This window comes from Meriones unguiculatus, chromosome 15 (genome assembly GCF_030254825.1).
Source record: "Meriones unguiculatus strain TT.TT164.6M chromosome 15, Bangor_MerUng_6.1, whole genome shotgun sequence".
NCBI lineage: Eukaryota > Metazoa > Chordata > Mammalia > Rodentia > Muridae > Meriones > Meriones unguiculatus.
The window spans coordinates 55,383,225-55,402,201 of NC_083362.1; the positions used below are offsets into that span (position 1 = coordinate 55,383,225).

Consider the following 18,977-nt stretch of genomic DNA (forward strand, 5'->3'; position numbering starts at 1 on the left):
TATATATTTATAAATATGAATATAATATATATATGTATTAAGAGTACCTGTTATTTCTCTGACTGTCCGAAAGACATTCAGTTTCTCTGGGTCTATGGCATCAATTGCATTGTAAGGGTCCCTAGAAAATCAAGAAGAGATGCAGCCAAATTTAAACTGATTATTTTATAACACAGAAAATATTTGCTTTCATACAAGTAATACATATTATTTTAAAAATAACAAATTTCTCAATATAAAACATAAAATTTGAGTATTTCTAAAGTACCATTTCCCTATTAAAATGCTTTGAAATTCATGTCTGATATTTTCTAGAGTTCTCATTTTAAAAAAGCTGATAGATTATTTTCAGTTTTCATCTTACAAAAATATTTTAGGTAAATATTAGCCAAGCAAGATAATTACACACTTGAATAGTAAGCCCCAAACTGTACAAAACTATCTCAGTAATTAAAGTAATACTTTCAGTAATTTGAAGGACATACCCCATTTATTAAATGCTTTATTACTTTAAAAGGCTCTATGCGATGTCTGTAGATTTCATATCTTCATGGAAACGAGAAATTCTATGCACTTTTTACCCTTCTGTGCAATCTAGGAAGAATGAATTTGGGCTTTTGTAGAATTGTACAGAAATTAAAAGAGTTTAATTTTTCCTGTGAACATATATCCTTTGTAACCATTTGTGAGAACTTTGTTTTGTGTAGGGCAAACACTAGAAAACAGTAATTTCTTTGAATACAATCTTAATATGGTTATCAACCAAGATAATTTACAATATCCCAACAACCCAAGATGTATGTATGATAGCTGATGGAAGTGGAGTCTACATTGGCTGAAAGAAGCATCTTTGAAAGATCACTACTTTCAGCAAGTGTGAATTCCAGGTTACCGGACACTGGCTTTCTGAACACATGTCATCAGCATCTTACCCCACGCTCTGGACCATTTCATCCTTTTAAAAAAAGGCTTTGCTTGATTAAATTACATTTCAAACCAAGAAATGCAATCAATGCAATACACTACTAGTTCAATGTGCATTGCTGTAGAAAGCTCTGACACTAGATATTCGCTGAGACTGAGAAACTACAAGCACATTTCCCCCCCATGACTCAAAAAAATAAACTATTGTTCCAGAATATTCCCCGTGTTAGATGAATGTCTCTTAAAAGCTTAAAGCTTAAAAGTAAAGTTATCAAATTTAAATTCTTTCTCTCACATATACTCCCTCATCAATGTCCACAATAATGGGGTTAGCCCAGGTCATGACTAAAAAATTTTAGGTAGCAAGGGATGAAAGGGATTCGGGGTTCCTAACATGAACTCAAATAAACCACAGAAATTTTGTATACTTAATTTCAGAGATTCAAGATTCCCTTAAATTAAGTGGAGAGAATTCTCCTTTTCAACTTCAGAGCACTTGTAGGCAGTTCTATCATAAAGCCACTGGAGATCTACAGTACCTTAAAATTTCTTTTCTACCTAAACATAGAACCATGCAAGAGAAGATTATAATCCCCATGTCTGTGGTGATCCAAAACAACTTGCAGCACAGAAAGAAAGAAAATAATAACAATTTCCTTAAAAGAAAGGTATCTTATGAAAGCTAGGTGTGACTTCTATCGGCCATTATGGTGACCTGTATGGAAAAACAGCCCTTTTCTGAGACACAATGCCAACATGCTTATGAGCAGCTTGTCTCTGTAAGAACATGTACATGAACAATGTCAAGACAAAGAATTTGAAGACTATTCCTCTTGATAAACCTAGACACATTGCATGCCTGTACTGTTCATTCTTATTTACTCATTTATTTATTTTTTATTAATGAAAATTTATTCACTTTGTATCCCAGCTGTAGGCCCCTCCCTCCAATACCATCCTCCCTCCCTCATCTCCTCCTATGCCTTTCTCCAAGTCCACTGATAGGGGAGGTCCTCCTCCCATTCCATCTGACCCTAACCTATCAAGTATCATCAGAACTGGCTGCATTGTCTTCCTCTGTGGCTTAGTAAACCTGCACCCCCCATTAGGGGGAGGAGATCAAAGAGCCAGCCACTGATTTTATGTCAAAGACAGTCCCTGTTCCCATTACTATGGAACCCACTTGGACACTGAGCTGCTGTGGGCTACATTTGTGCAGGGGTTCTAGGTTATCTCCATGAATAGTCCTTGTTTGGAACATGAGTCTCAGAAAAGACCCCTGTGTCCAGATTTTTTGGTTCCTGTCTCCTCCATGTCTTTGTATCTCCCACTTCTTTCATAAGATTCCCTGTGCTCTGACCAAAGTTTAGCTATGAGTCTCAGCATCTGCTTTGATACCTTGCTGGGTAGAGTCTTTCAAATTAAGGAAACAAGTTGAATTTCCATTCATGGAAAAGACACTATTATGTCACTGTTTGAACATGTTAATCATATTTCTTTACAACTTTTAAAATTTTTAATTGACAAATTGTCAAGACTATATTTTCTGAAAGAAATGTCTTTTTGCATAAAATATCATTTAATTATGACTTTTGCCCTCATTATTAAATAACTGTGTTAATGAATAGTAGTGTCCTACTAAAAGTCACTATAAGAATGTTGAGAGTGATGGCAATGAAAGTGATAAAACATTTTGTTTACCAGAGGTTTGATGTTTATAATTTCTATAGTAGTCACTTTTAAAATCTACTGTGCCTTTCTCTATCTTCATTTCTCTATCCTCACATATGCACACAGACTGAATAAACCACCATCCCTATTTTTATACATATGTAAGATGCCTTAGATCTACTGAATTGACTTTATTGTCATAGTTTAATGAAAATGAATAGGAAGGGCTTCAGAATATATGGCTCATGCTGGCATGAGACAGAATGGAGGATATATCATATTTCACTTATATTTGTCTTGCAAAATGTCATATATATTTTCCTTGACACACAACAGTATTGATTCCAACTTCAGGTATTTCAGGTTTCAGCATTATGATGAAGGACAGACAATCATCTGAACTAAGAAGCATGCTTTCTCTGAAATGAAATTTTGCCTTTATTTGCTTTCAAAGATAGTCTAGAAAAGACTATAGTTAGACCATAAAGTAATATTTATTGTAACTATTCTGAGCTATAAACTAAATATAGTCATCAAGGTTTCCTTTCGCTCTCTTCTTTACCTGCCCTTAGTGCCTGTTTTTCCCCTCTGCCCTACTTACCCCTCCTCTTTCCTTTTGTTCTGTACCATTTATTAAGATTTTGTTGGTGTGGGGCTAAACAAATCAAAATACTTTTTGATTTTTAAAATTTAAAAGCAAAACAACCAGAAGAGCTGTATACTCTCAATCCATTTCCCAGCTTTTCACTGAAGGAAAGTAAGTGTTTGACATGAAAGAGAATCCACCAAGCTCCGTTCCCATCATCCATCACATAGCTGTGGTTCAAACTCCGTGATAGCTGGATCAGGTCACCTACATATTCTGCCTCTTTCATCTTTTCTTGGGTTCATTTTAAAGACGAGGCTTTCCCCTCAGACTTCTAGTCCATGTTGATTTTTCAAGTATATTTCTTTTCACCTGAATGAATTAATGATATTATAGTCCTTAAAGAATGGGGAATTTCATAGTTTGTACGAGGTTCCTATTGCACAACACATTTGATCATATGGCTTAATTGTTTCTATTTATTTTGTAATTATCTGTTGACTATTATCTCACTCTGGAGCAGAGACGAAAACGTAAAATTCTCATAAGTAGTATGACTTCCCTGATATTCTTCTGCGATAAAAAAGACTAAAATAACAATTCTAAGTGTCATTCAATCATTATTTTTAAAAAAAATTATCTCCCAGACATTATGTAGAAGGATTTTGACCATAGGAAGGTCACTTTTTATTATTATTCTACTAAAATAGTTCCCCCCCACCAAGTGGTTCTCAATGGTGGTAGTATCACTTCATTAAATGGGAATTAGGACACTTACAGTAGTGTTTTAATTGTAACAGTAATTAGGCTTTTAATAATAACCCCATGGCTGTGACTTTAAAATCACCTTAAAGCAAAGGATTTCTCTTTATTCCCTACAATTTTTTAATAAAAGCATGACCAGAGAGACACTCAGGTGTGCTAACTTTATGCTGAGTCACTGGGTATGCACTTCCCCAGCCATGCTTTTCCAGTACCAAAGAAACTTAGTTACCGCTGCTGTGTGTGCGATATGTCTGTTTATTTTCTATTTCAGTTTCCAGCTATTTACATGACCTTTATTTTCCTGCACTTCTTATTCAGAATGATTTCTAGCATTATCTCTCATAAATCCAAATTTTTATTCTGAGTAGAAGTTGAGGATTTTCCTATCAATACTTTTATCACACTGGACTATTTTCTTGTGTTTGTTTTAATAATAACTAGAAATTACAGTGATTTTTCAAATTTATGTATTTAACAGGCACATTATTTCTAGATTTTATTTTGAATTTTAAAAGATGCCAAATGCTTGATAAACACACTCACGTATACACACACATGAATATATGATCTTAGACCTGATAATGTCCAAAGCCATTTCTCTAAAGCAATTCATAAGAATACATTTTCAAATTGCACCAGATACTGAAGGCTTGAAGCTACTACATTTATAATTTCTGTGACAGTCATTATCATCAACAATTATAGAGGATCTGGAATCATCTAGGAGATAACTCTGAGCATACCTGTGAGAGATAATCTACGTTAGCTTAGTCTCTGGGTATACCTGTGAGTGAGTGTCATGATTGGGTTATTTTAGGGGGAAGAACAACTTGGAGAGTGGACAGCACTGCTTTTGAGGCTGTAGTTGTGGGTTGAATAAAAAGGCAAGAACGAGTCACACATGCAAAGTGACCTGCTGTCTCACGGTTCTGCTGCCATGAAATCCTTGCCATGTTAGATGTAACTTGAAACTGTCAACCGGCATTATCTTTCCTCTCTTAAATTGCTCTTGTCACAGTATTTTGTTACAGAAAAAAGAAAAATAACTACTGCAATGCCCATGTGAAAGGAAGCAATGGGGGTCAATTGGTTCCATCTTATTTCTTGGATTCTCAGGTGGCTTTACTTTTTATCATAGCGATGTTTTTTAAAAAAATTAATTAACATATACATATATCACTCTCTGGGTGTCAGGTACACACATACACACACATATATATAACATATATGTAATATTGGCCCAAATATCCCACCCATTGGGAGAAAGATGCTAGGTCAACAATCAATAATGCAGATGCTGTGGGAATTTTATCACAGTGGTGAGGGATACTCAACACACCACTGTCATATATGAATATAGGCGGAAAAATCACCAAGTGTTTAAATGAAAGCTAGGAATCTTACTTTTAAGAAAAGCACTGGTTTGGCTAAAAATAACTCACTGCACAAAAGATACATGTATACTTTTACAGGCTGTGACACAAGGCCATATTAAAAAAACTGCATTTTTAATAGAGGTTTTGTATGCAAGAACATAAATAATAATTTGTCTGAATGAAGATAAACACTTTGTCCCATTGTTCATGCTGTTCTTATTTGGAAATATTTATTCATAATGTATTAAGCTATTTTTGCTTCCAGAAACAATGTGATATATGTTCAGTGTAAGAGTTTGAATTAAAATATGTGAGAGATAGTCTTTATTTGTAGCCTGTAGCACTAATATTTAGAAATTAAGTAGTAATATAGACAAATAGATAAAATACAAAGTATAGCTATTGACATTTTTATTACACAAAGAATACAAACTTGGTTATTTTCCCGGTTAAAGCCAGCAGGCGGTTCTGTAATGAAGGACCCCAGATAATGTAACAGTTTTTATTACCAAAATAAAATACACTTTATAGTAGTGCTAATTTCCCCATATCAGGGAAAGAGAGAGAGAAGAATCCATCAGAACAAAGTGAATTTTTAAAAGCAGATCGGGATAATTTCAACTTACTTTCGTGCCAAGTTTCTTTGACTTGTTCCATGTTAAGGATTTTTGTTTTTAAATATATGTTGTTTTGAACTAATTCTTTGCAAATTCAAATGGCATTTCTTACTTTATGGGTTAGTATTGTTTCCTTCAAAGAGGCTAAGACCTGGGCTTTCCGAGACTGTGGATTTTAGGAGAATCATCCTGAAAGTACATTCAAGCTGAATTACAAATTTGCATTCTCCTACCAAAATAATAACCAAACTCCAAAGGCAGATGTGACCCCAACCCTGCTGGAGGGCTGTGCATTACTTTTGCCGGAAAGGCTGTGAAAGAAAGGTAAAATTCTTCCAGGTCTAGGCGCATCTGCAATGCAAGCGTGCAAAGCAAAGGGCACCTGCTCTCCGCAGAACAGTGCTGTGCCAGCTTGAATACTGACCCATGAATCCCGGTGACAAGGAAGATGAGGTTCCCGTTGATCTTCGTGCAGTTTATGAATTTGTCAATGTTACTGGAATCCACAGTCTGCGCTGACATCAACGATCCCGTGCCGATGCCATCACAGGCTAGAGAGGTAAGATTTAGAGTGAAGAGTTGGGAAATATATTCTTGGCTAATAAATCACTACATTTTCCCATGATAAAATAATATCTGTTATTTTAGATCTTAAACTTATCAATTTTTTTTCTAAAAAAGTTATTTGTTTTTTTGTTTTTTTGTTTTTTTTTTTTTTCCTTTCTGATTTTCGAAACAGGATGTCTCCATGTAACTCTGCCTGTCCCAGGCTGACCAGGCTGAACTCAGATCTGCCAGCCTGTGCTTCTGGAGTGCTAAGATGAAAGGAGTGCTGAAAATTGAAAAGCATGTACCAGCCATTGTATTACTTTTTTTCCTGCTTTGGCACTATGTAACCTTATATATGCTTAGCAAATTCAATAGTATCTACCCCACTCCCTTATCAAGTTCAAGACCAGCCTGGTCTACAGGGCAACTCTAGAACAGCCAGGGCTACACGGAAAAACCCTGTCCCAGATAACCCAAATCAGAAACAACAACAAAAATAAAATGTGCAGGGAAGCCTTTGCTAGAGGCCCCTGTTATAACCCAATATCCTGTAGCATCACTCACCTTTGGGACAAATATCGGTGCAGGGTTTGCACATCTTAATCCCATTTTCTTCTACTTCCATCTTGGAACTGGGACAGGCACGCACACAAGAACTGGAATCCACCACGAAGTTGTCTGAGTTTAAAAACAAAAGCAAATTGTCAAATAAGCAACAATGTTAATTAATGTTCAGCCACTGAGTTTGAAAGAAGATAGTTTATGGTTTGAAAATAGCATCATTGATAATGTCTATGACTCTTCTCCTAAAACAAGGTCATCTCTACATACCCCAACCTGAAACAGCGTGTCCAACGCACACATTCCCCGGTAAGAGCAGTGTGTGCTAAGAGTGTCTGCTTGGCTACTGCTCCACACTCTGAATTGCCCCCAAGACAGAGCGATTTCTTTTATAGACTTAGGAAGCTACATTACATTGAGTTTGTGTTTCTCAATAGTTCCACTTCATTTCATGACATTAGGCAAGTTGGAAGTCTAAAATACTTCAAGCACAAATGAAGCCTAAGTTAAGCTGCCTCGGCTCAAGAGTGTGCACTTCAGATCCGAGGGGAAATGTTTCAAATGCACTTTGTGTTTTATTGGAGAACTTTCTGTTACATGATGGAAATTTGAAAGATACCACTTTAGCAATGGTATGCAATTAGACAATGAACATCTTATTACTCAGCGGTGGTGACATGTTAAGGGAACCAGCAATCTGTGAGGTGCCAGGATTTTCTATTTGAAATTAAGAATTACAGCATCTAGAGCTTTCGGAACTAGAGGGACAACTCGATACTTGCAAGAACAGTCTGGTTTGGAAGGTAACCAACCTTCCCGAGTACTGCTCTGGATCTATACACAATGCTATGAAAGATTCCAAACACGAGGCTGCATAAATACATAAAAAAAGCAGAAAAGATATGTGTCCTTAGTAACTCTGCATCGTGAGACATATAAAGCAAGTGACTCATATTTCACCCATAATGGAAGAAAATGCCATATGGAGCTATGAAGTCCCACCTAGAAAAACCTAACAGACACCTCTAGGTTTAAAATTCAAGGCTTACTGTCTATGACAGGATTGGATACCGATTAACAAACAGCTTCTGAAATGCTTTCAGGACTTGATAAGAGACAGAACTTGATTATGGGTCAGGGTTGATTTATGGTCAGCTTGGCCAGCATCAGCATGCTGTTTTTATCTGGAGTGCTGAATTTATACTCTCAAGCAGAGTCAACACAGCGGCACGGAGACTTAAAGGAGGGTCCTTACACAAGGTAGTGGAAAAGTCAAGTCAGATACAAGGTACACGTTTCCTAGGAAGTTACCAGCATCCCAGTCACTTTGTGTGGAGAAAAGAGTGACTTGCGACCTTGCTCTGTGAGAAGATGCAGGGGATCCAAAGCAGAAGGATGGTAGGATTAGTATTCTAGAATGGTCCCTACAATATCATATTTTAGACACTAGACCTCCAGCCTCCAGCTGTGCTGTGGACCCTTTAGAAGAAAGGTCCTCTGGGTTGGAAGCAGATGATCAACAAGAGGCTTTGGAAGATCACACCCGCCTTGGCTCTTTCTTGCCTAAGGTCTCCACTATCATGAATTTGATCCTTTCCCTGCTGTAAGAGGACTAAAATTCCTGACACCAGGAGACATATTTTAAACTCTTCCCTCTTCAGTTGTTTCTGTTAGGTATTTTAATCATAGCAACACAACAGTACCTGATACATGGAGCATGTGCAATTCTGTAGAGGCAAATATGTATATAAAATGTCTTGGATAGCAAGTTATCTGACATAGGACGCCTATGTACATAGGGCTCTCTATAAGGTGCACTGAACCGTGCCTCTTCTTTCTTTTCTTCAAAAGGTTAAACTTTTCTAGATTTCAGAAGGCTGAACTGGGGAGTGGAGACCTGCGTTTAGAAGCTAAATGACCTTGTTTCCAAAGACAGCTAGTCCGGCAACCTAAGCCCCGTGAACCAAGTCTATAGGTGGTCTTAGCGTTACAGTAGAAAAACAATGAAGTGGCTTAAACTGGACAAAAAGGAGGCTATCCTAGGTGTTATGTTTATAATCTATAGATTGTAAAGCTCCACTAATGTGATTTTGTAAGTAAATATAGTTATTTAATTAAAAGTTTAAATGAATTGCTATTAGGCTTTCCAATAGGTAAAAGTTCCATTGATCATCAAAAGCAAAGAATATTCATATGAATATATGACAAAATATATGCATCTATTATCACATATGGTCTTCTTGAATCTGTAGGATAGTATCGGTTTGCTAGATATCACTCAACAATCTTCATATCTATTAAATCATTTTGGCATTAATATCTTATATTACATATAGTACTGTAAGTGAACAATCAGCAGTAATTGTAGGCATAAACCCAATTTTATCAGAATCTGACCTTATTTATCATGCAGCCTGATGTCAACAATGATCTTTTATGAGAAACTGTATCATGTGTTGAAACAGATGTACAGTGGTACATCATTTACTGTAGCCACCATGTTCAAAGTATAGAGAAAATAAGAAGTTATAGGAGTCAGTCCCCACCAATGTAACTTCAAGCCTGGCATATCCTTGTTATGACTCAAGGATAATCACTTAAACATATTCATCCTTACTTTCCTTGTTTTGTGAAATATAAATTCCAGGACCCACAGCCGATGTAAAATAATTTACCATTTTTACTTTTCAAGTTTCAAATTAAAATGATCCCACATGCAACCTCTCACTTTTCCAGTACAGATCTAATTATTTTACATTTCTAAGTCCATCACTTACGTGGGCATTTCTTAACACAAAAGGCTCCATATGTGTACTTTGCATTGAAGTTGTGTTCCAGTTGAAAGGTGGTTGGATTGTAGACAAATGTTTGGGGACACTGAGTCACACAGGCTCCACTGTCATTGAAGTTCATGCAGGCCTGCAACACATCAGATACATGTGTAAATAACCTTCGTACCTACTTTACCTATTGTATTCCAATTTTATAAATCCTGCCCTAATTGATAATGTTGAAGTCATTCATCAGCCTCTCTCTCTCTTGTATCAGTAAATATTACCAGCTACAGTTGCTGGTCTTCACATAGAGTAGTATTTATCCATACAGTCTTAAACTGAGAATTAGGTTATAATGTTGAGTGTAGGTGGATGTGGAAGAATATTTGAGTTCACACTGACCCAGTGCACTTATGTTTATGTCAGTTACATAGGTTACATAGGTAAGAATATTTTTTAAGAAGGCGGTCGGCGAACTTGTAGCTTGTGTGGCATGTTGAGCACATTTATCATCATTGTACACTAGGAAACAAAATAATGGTGATTTATTTACCTGTACTTAACTGTAAGCGGGGGCAGGAGACTGACCAAGTGTAATAGTCATAAGGGTAAATTTTAAGAGATGGTAAGCTATCATTAGTCGGTGCTTAAATAAAATGATGTCATTTTTCACAGTGGTACATCATTTACTGTAGCCACCATGTTCAAAAGACATTTGGTTTTCACTAACACATTTATCCTCAAATGTCTTTTCATTAGTGTATTCAAATTCATTTGAGAAGAATTAAAAACCATTTTTTTCTACCTGAGAGTTACATTTTTTTGATATCAAAGAAAGCGCATATAAACATATGACTGGCGGACGAGAGGACAATGTAACTCTTTTAATTAAGAAATAAAGCCTTTTATGAACAATTGAGGGCTCAGACAAGGGCTTACATGAACCAAAGCTCTGTTTTAACCTTCATTATAAATTGCCATATGGTTATTAATAGGAATTAATTTATGCTGTTTCCTCACAACATTTGCTTCATCAATTGTTACTTTAGCAAACACTTCATCACAACCTGACAATTCTCTGACGATGTTCTACAAGGTGCATTATCAAAATGAGACTCACTGATGATACATTATTCACTAAGATAGCACATTATAGGAAGACTCTATTAAAAAGCAATCTAGAAAACTTAGTAAGTTTTAATTTATGACCAGGAAACATCATGTGTTCTTATAATTGAATCACTAACAGAATTTCTGCACTGATATGCAATGTACACAGACTTCTTTGGAACAAGGGCATAGAACACAGAGGACTGTTAACTTCCAGTCAGCACACAACCGCGGTTGTAACTTATACCAAAGCCTCAGTCTGGCATTGCCGAACATTGTGTATTAAACGCCAAAGTAGAATCACTGGACCATTCCAATAGTGTAATGAAATGAGAGCTCTTAAGCGCACCTGGTATTGCCTATTGTAATAATATGTGGTGCCATATCCTACAGGGAGAGCTCATCTGCTGTTTACCTCCATTCTGGCTTTGGAATCATTAATGCGACACCTGCCATGTGCAGTGTCTTCAAAATCAAGCTTGGTTTTCTCCTTTTCCTCCTGTCTGCGATGACAGACGAGAAAGGGCTCTGAGTCTGGCTGCTTCGGGTCTTCCTTAGATATTCAACATGTGGGCTACCCTCGAATCTCTGCCTGAATGCACTGTAGCCAGACTTAGATTTGTTGACTAAAGAATCTTATCAGACAAACTAAGTTTCTTACAATTTTTAAAATTCAAGCAACAATTAGCTATAGAATTAATGCTATTTTTACTTTGCTTATTGGATGAGGTCTCATTTCTTAAAAGTGTCAATTTTAATATGTGTTTGTTTGGTAGAACAAAATAAATTTCTAATATGTATTTTCTAATTTTTTAGGAGCAGAAAGAATAAATTGTGCTCATTTACAAAAATAAAATAATGTACTGTTTATTATGCTAGCATAAAGTTAAACTAGTATTCTGGTTTATAAGCTTGAGTAAATTATCACTCAAAGTTATATAAATATTACAAAGGACAAACTCTTATTTCAAGGATATAATATCAACTGTAATTTAATATTTTTCCATGAAGTTAATTTACTTAAATAAAAATATAAAACATACAAATTATCACATAGTTTTTAATGTATATTATTAATTTTAAACATAGAATAATATCAGTGAGTTAACAAGTGCAAACTGAAAAATATTGAAATGCATAAATTCCTCAGATATAATCTTGAAAGTGACATCCAGGAAGCAAGCTGACCTCACTCATGGAACTCAATAATGCAACAAAAAAGAGTGGTAAACACTGAATGTGTGGATTTGATATTATAAATTTCTGAATGCACGTTCCCCAGTACACTCACTTCACACATAAACTGTATCAGAAAGGTAGAATTGATTTAAATGGCGCTAAATAATTTCATTTAATCAATATCCATCTTTAGTGGTAGAAAGCCTTCCAGGGGTTGCAGGGCCTTTTCACATATTGAAATGAGAAGATTTAAAATATAATCCAGTGTTAAGTGTATGAAGTTAAATATCTGATTCAGATGTAAGAAGAGAGAGAGAGAGAGATCCCAGACGTACAAAGCAGTCAGTGTCCTTCGGTCCTGAGCAGCCTCCGGCACACTCTCGATGGCAGCAGTCGCTAACGTAGGGTCCATAGCACCTGCCATCACATTGTTCTGCACACACAGTCCTTGTCACTGCGGAAGACAGAGATGGCATCTCAATCAATTCCATCCATCAACAGAACTATGTCTGTAACAACAAAACATGTTCTGGGATAACAATTTATTCCAACTGGTATTGACTAACTCAGAAAACATTTAGTGAGTTAAGTCTGTAATTAGAAGTTACAGTGCAAAGCTTCATATATACAACATTCCTTTTTGTTCAGCGAATAGGTAAAAAAAAACAAAAAAAAACAAAACAAAAATCACTGAGTGTATTTAGTAGGTTCAGGAATAGTGGAGTGTGCAATGAAATGTTCAAACAAGTACAGGGAGGCTCTGTGGGAGAAAGTGTGCCCAGATAAGTAATAGAAATATAGAAATAAATTTTTTACTTGATTCACATAATATGTTATATATTTTAAAAAGGCAGGGAAAGAAGGAAAGAAAGAAAGAAAGAAAGAAAGAAAGAGAAAAAGAAAGAAAGAAAGAAAGAAAGAAAGAAAGAAAGAAAGAAAGAAAGAAAGAAAGAAAGAAAGAAAAGGCTTTCTTAGACAATTAGGAATAGTGCTTCCTCAAGATCCAGCTATACCACTCCTAGGCATATACCCCAAATTTGCTCAAGTACACAATAAGGACATTTGCTCAACCATGTTTGTAGCAGCTTTACTTGTAATAGCCAGAACCTGGAAACAACCCAGATGTCCCTCAATGGAGGAATGGATACAAAATTTGTGGTATTTTTGCACAATGAAATACTACTCAGCAATCAAAAATGAGGAAATCATGGCATTTCCAGGCAAATGGTGGGATCTAGAAAAGATCATTCTGAGTGAAGTATCCCAGAAGGAGAAAGACACACATGGTATATATTCACTTATGTAGACCTATAAGTTATGATAAACATAATGAAATCTATACACCTAAAGAAGATAAACAAAAAAGAGGACCCAGGGTAAGATGATCAATCCTCACTTAGAAAGACAAATGGGATGTGCATTGGATGTAGGAGAAAACAAGTAACAGGACAGGAGCCTACCGCAGAGGGCCTCTGAGAGACTCTACTTAGCAGTGTATCAAAGCAGATACTAAGACTCATAACCAAACCTTCGGTAGAATGCAGGGAATCATATGAAAGAAGGGGGAGTTAGTATGACGTGGAAAGGATAGGAATTCCACAAGGACCAAATATATCTGGGCACAAGGGTCTTTTCTGAGACTGACACTCCACAAAGGACCATGTATGGATATAACCTAGAACCTCTGCTCGGATGAAGCCCATGGTAGCTCAGTAAATAATTGGTTTCCCATAGTAAGGGGAACAGGGACTATATCTGACAGGAACTCATTGGCAGGCTCTTTGACCTCCCTACCCCCCAAGGGAGGAACAATCCTGCTAGGCCACAGAGGAGGACATGGCAGCAGTCCTGAAGATACCTGATAAAACAGGGTCAGATGAAAGGGGAGGAGGTTCCCCCAATTAGTGGACTTGGAAAGGGGCAGGGAGGAGATTAGTGAGGGAGGGTTTGGGAGGGAATGAGGAAGGGGGATACAGCTGGGATACAGTTAATAAAATGTAACTAATAATAAAAAAATTAAAAATTAAAAAAAGAAATAAACTCCAAAAATGCAAAGGTTTTCTATGGCCTACAGTGTCAAATATTCAGTCAAGATCTAATTTGTATATACGAATAAACCACCATATCCGTCTAAAAAAAAAAAGAAAGAAAGAAGGAAGGTTGAAGAAACAACTCTAGCTTCTACTGGTCTTTTCTTACTTATCAGTCTAATGCACATCATCAAATAATTGTAAAATTTAATGACAGAAATGCCAAACAGGCCACTAAATTCATAATAAGGAGGGTCACAACTCTGCTTATTTTTTATTTTCATTTTTTGTATTAAATACAGTTTATTCATTTTTATCCCAGCTATAGCTCCCTCCTTTATTCCCTCCCAATCCCACCCTTCCTCCCTCATCTCCTCACATGCTCTTCTCCAAGTCCATTGATAGGGGAGGACTTCCTTCCCTTCCATTTGAACCTAGCTTATCAGATCTCATCAAGAATGGCTGCATTGTCCTCCTCTGTGGTCTGTCAAGGCTGCTTACCCCTCACAGGGAGGTGATTTAAGAGCCAGTCACTGAGTTCACATCAGCAATAGCCCCTGTTCTCCATACTACAGTGCCCACTTGGACACTGAGCTGCCATGGGTTATATCTGAGCAAGGGTTCTAGGTCACATCCATGAATAGTCCTTGGTTGGAGTATCAGTCTCAGGAAAGGCCACTGAGACCAGGTATTTTGGTTCTGTTGCTCTCCTTCTGAAGCTTCTGTTCCCTCCAGGTTTTTCTATCTCCCCTTTCTTTTCTAAGATCCCCTACACTCTGCCCAAAGTTTGGTTATGAGTCTCAGCATATGCTTGGATATACTGTTGGGTAGAATCTTTCAGAGGCCCTCTATGATAGGCTTCTGTCTTTTTTCCTGTTTTCTCCTTCTTCCAATGTCTATCTCATTTGTCTTTCTGAGTGAGGATTGATCATCTTACCCAGGGTTTTCCTACTTGCTTAGTTTCTTTAGGTGTACAGATTTTAGTATGTTTTATCTTATGTTATAATATATATGTAAACTGGCTAGAAGAAAAAGTGGGGAAAAGCCTAGAACTCATTGGCACAAGAGACAACTTCCTGAATAGAATACCAACAGCACAGGCTCTAAGATCAACAATCAATAAGTGTGACATCATGAAACTGAAAAGCTTCTGTAAAGCAAAGGACACTGTTGTCAGAACAAAACACCAGCCCATAAACTGGGAAAGGATCTTCACCAAGCCTATATCTCATAGAAGGCTAACATCCAGGCTATATAAAGAATTAAATAAGTTAAAAAGCAAGAAATCAAGTAATCCAATTAAAAATGCAGTACACTCTCAGCTGCTCCATCGTAGTATCGAATTCTTCAGTCCAATTACCTAAAATATAGCTAGACAATTGTTTAGACAGATTTGTAGCACAGGAAAAATTTTCATGTTGTATGCTAGTGACTCAAAGTCCAGCATACTTTCATTGACAGCCAAGTTGAGCTATTTGCCATAGGGTATCAATTTGCTCCTGCACGAGGTCAATCCTCTGATTGAACACCATCAAGCCTCCTTTTAGTTGAGCATTAATTCCTTTTTGTACATCTAAGGCATGAGCTACCTTGGCTAAAAGGTTATTCAGGGTCTGAGCAGTCTGCACAGTATGACTCATGGCTAATGCCGCGGTGGTAGCTCCAATAGCCGCCAATGAGATGGCAGTAACAATGGTGGCTGTAGTTCCAAGATCCCTTTTCTGTCTGAAGAGAGTCATAGCGTGAGGGGCATCAACGGGCACAGGCACCCAGTGAGGCATGCGAGTAACCAGGGCAACCTAAATTCACTAGCATTCTAGCATTGGGCAAAAAAGCAAGTATCATTACCACAATTACTTGGCTCTGTCTGGCTAATAATGAATAAAAATGGGGGATATATTGTCACAGTAAATTCTACCAGAGTGGACGCAGGACTAGCCACAGGATTATCATCATGGATTGCTGCAGCCATGAATCATCTGAAGGAATGGGTGGGCATGGGAGCGTTAGCAGGCCTTCTGGTGTTGGTCTCCTTGGTTTGCCTGTGGTGTATATGCAAGATTAGAGTCTCACAACAGCGTAATGCAGCCATGACCTTTCAGGCCTTTACAGCCATTGAAGCAGGACAGTCTCCCCAAGCATGGTTGGCTACCATAAAAAGCTAAAATGTTATGCTCAGGATGCAAGGCTAAGCACTGCACTCAGGGTCAGCCGCTTTGGACCCAGAGAAGAGCATGTCTGATTGCATGCGGGTTGATGCCCCAGGTCCCACCTCTGAGAAAAAGGTATCAGACGGGTCTGATGCTCTTTGGGTGGATGACACCTAAATTAACATTGGTACAAAGTCCCAATTTATTTCTAATATCAGAGATCAGACCTCTACTCTTGCCTGATGCGTCTAAAACAAAAAGGGGGAACTGTAGAGAGCTGCGAAATGCCGTGCCTTAAAGATGGAGCTGGTTTCCGCCTTCCACCTTCCCGATGGTGAGTGCTCTCTGTCATGAACAACTCCACATTTGGCTAAGGCTTAGGATCTGGCTTGCTTCCATGTTTGTGGACCTATCTGCATTGCCCACGTGGCACGCTGGGGTTGGCTACCCAGAGGCTATTTAAGCTGTGGGCTGGCTTTCCCCAGGGTCAGATGATTGTTCAAGGTTCCTGAATAAACTGCATTGAAAAAAAAAAAGCAAACAGGATGGAAATTGGAAGAGGGAGAAAACAGGAAACAGGACAGAAGCCTACCACAGAGGGCCTCTGAAAGACTCTACCTAGCAGGGTACCAAAGCAAATGCTAAGGCTCATAACCAAACTTTGAGCAGAGTGCAGGCAATCTTATGAAAGAAGGAGGCTATAGAAAGACCTGGAGGGGACAGGAGCTCCAAAAGGAGAGCAAAAGAACCAAAATATCTGGGCCTAGCGGTCTTTTCTGAGACTGACACTCCAACCAAGGACCATTCAAGAAGATAACCTAGAACTCCTGTTCAGATGTAGTCCATGGCAGCTCAGTATTCAAATTGTTTCCCTAGTAAGGGGAACAGGGACTTGCTCTGACATGAATTCGGTGTCTGGCTCTTTGATCACTTCCCCCTGAGGGCAGAGCAACCTTATAGAGAAAGACAATGCAGCCAGTCTTGAGGAGACCTAGTAGGCTAGGGTCAGATGGAAGGGGAGAAGGACCTCCCCTATCAGTGGACTTGGGGAGGATCATGGGAAGAGATGAGAGAGGGAGGGGAGATTGGGAGGGAATGAGGGAAGGGGTTACAGCTGGGATAAAAATTGAATAAACTGTAATTAATATTAAAAAGAAAAATTAAAATAAAAAATCAAATAAAAAATGCGGCACAGAGCTAAACAGAGAATTTTCAGTAGAGGAATATAGAATGGCAGAGAAACACTTAAAGAAATGCTCAGTGTCCTTAGTCTTCAGGGAAATGCAAATTAAAACGACCCTGAGATTTCACCTTACACCCATCAGAATGGCCCAGTTCAAATCTCAGCTTACTTCAGTTACAGAGATTACTTTCTATGTGCTTTCTCAGTATGACCACTACAAAGTATATGTATCATATCACTCCATGGCTTCTTTATTTACATGTCTGCCTAGTTTCTTTTATGCCTGGTTACCATTTCTTGATCTAAGAGGCTTTGAAGCCACTTCTGCCACAGACTACAATCTCTTCATCACAGTTACTAAAACAGTCTCTAACCAATAGCTCATCTAGAAACTGAATATGGTTCTTCTCTTTCTTCTTTCTCCATCACTTCTGATACTAGAGAAAGTCACCAGAATTATCAATTCTGTTTCATTAAATTTTTATTACCTTCCTATCTCTACACTAGTTTATACATATCTACAAAATTTTGCATATCCTTCCAAAGGTTTTCTTTTTTTCCCCACCCAATTAATTCTCAGTTTTGTGCTGAAGAGGTGGTTTAAAAATAGAAGCCATTGCTTGATTCAGTGTTGATTCACGGTGTAAAATAATTGCTGCCCTTGTACCAGTAGATTGAATGTTCAGCAAAAGGTAAGAATTCTCCATGAATCTCTGAAAGTTTCTACCTCCCCAGGAGTAACTCACCACACTCCATGTTCCGTGTGGCAGAACAGGCGCTCCTGGACACCGCTTCCTGTGGACTGAACCTCATTGCATGTCTATAAGGCATTTATCCACCTCAAAAGTGTTTCTGTCTTTTCTGACGAAAGAAAATCATTTCCCTGTTTATTAGGAGTGTCTCTGCCTTAATTTGAGCTCTAGGCATGCCTCCAAGCTGATTCTCCTATTTACCTCGCCTATGAATGAGAATATAAAGTTCCTAACGTAGTCCATGTTATCTGAAGCCTGGTCTCATTTCTGCACTCTGCTGTGCTATATCTCATGTTATAATTTCAAAGTTAGGACTAGAGCACCTACCTATCTAACAGAATTAGATGTACTGCAGAGACATAAGTATAACCTACTTAACATGGTGAATGTTAGTAATGCTGTGCAAATACTTTACATAATGTTGGTGTGTCCAACACAAAATTTGTGTTGTCCATGGTACCTTATTCCACCTGAGCAAAAGGTGAGTTCGCTGACTTTTCCTAAATTCCTGAAGTACTTATCTTCCATCACAATACAATATTTACCACTGGATAAGCAACAGTACACAGCATTCTCTTCATTGAGTTTGATGAGAGAAATCGCCAGTCTAAAGAAAGCATCTTCTAGATGCTAAGACACTTCCTGAAAAGATAATATTACGTAGGACTCTAACCATATATCTCTTGGAGAAGACTAAACAGGCAATTTTAGTCTAGTAAGAGGAACAGGGACTGTCTCTGACATGAACTC

At 37.7% G+C, this 18,977-nt stretch overlaps 1 protein-coding gene across 5 annotated transcripts in view; it reads right to left on the reverse strand.

The window, feature by feature from the left end:
• Positions 1 to 18,977, reverse strand: part of Erbb4 (erb-b2 receptor tyrosine kinase 4) — a 1,096,075-nt gene that overhangs the window by 305,039 nt on the left and 772,059 nt on the right. For all 5 annotated transcript variants that reach the window (XM_060368567.1, XM_060368566.1, XM_060368564.1 and 2 more), the window contains exons 6-10: positions 12,448 to 12,566; positions 9,827 to 9,968; positions 7,053 to 7,166; positions 6,364 to 6,490; positions 48 to 121 (exon numbers count right to left, since the gene is read on the reverse strand). In XM_060368567.1, coding sequence (XP_060224550.1) covers positions 48 to 121; positions 6,364 to 6,490; positions 7,053 to 7,166; positions 9,827 to 9,968; positions 12,448 to 12,566 — 576 coding nt within the window. The remainder of the gene's footprint in view (positions 1 to 47; positions 122 to 6,363; positions 6,491 to 7,052; positions 7,167 to 9,826; positions 9,969 to 12,447; positions 12,567 to 18,977) is intronic.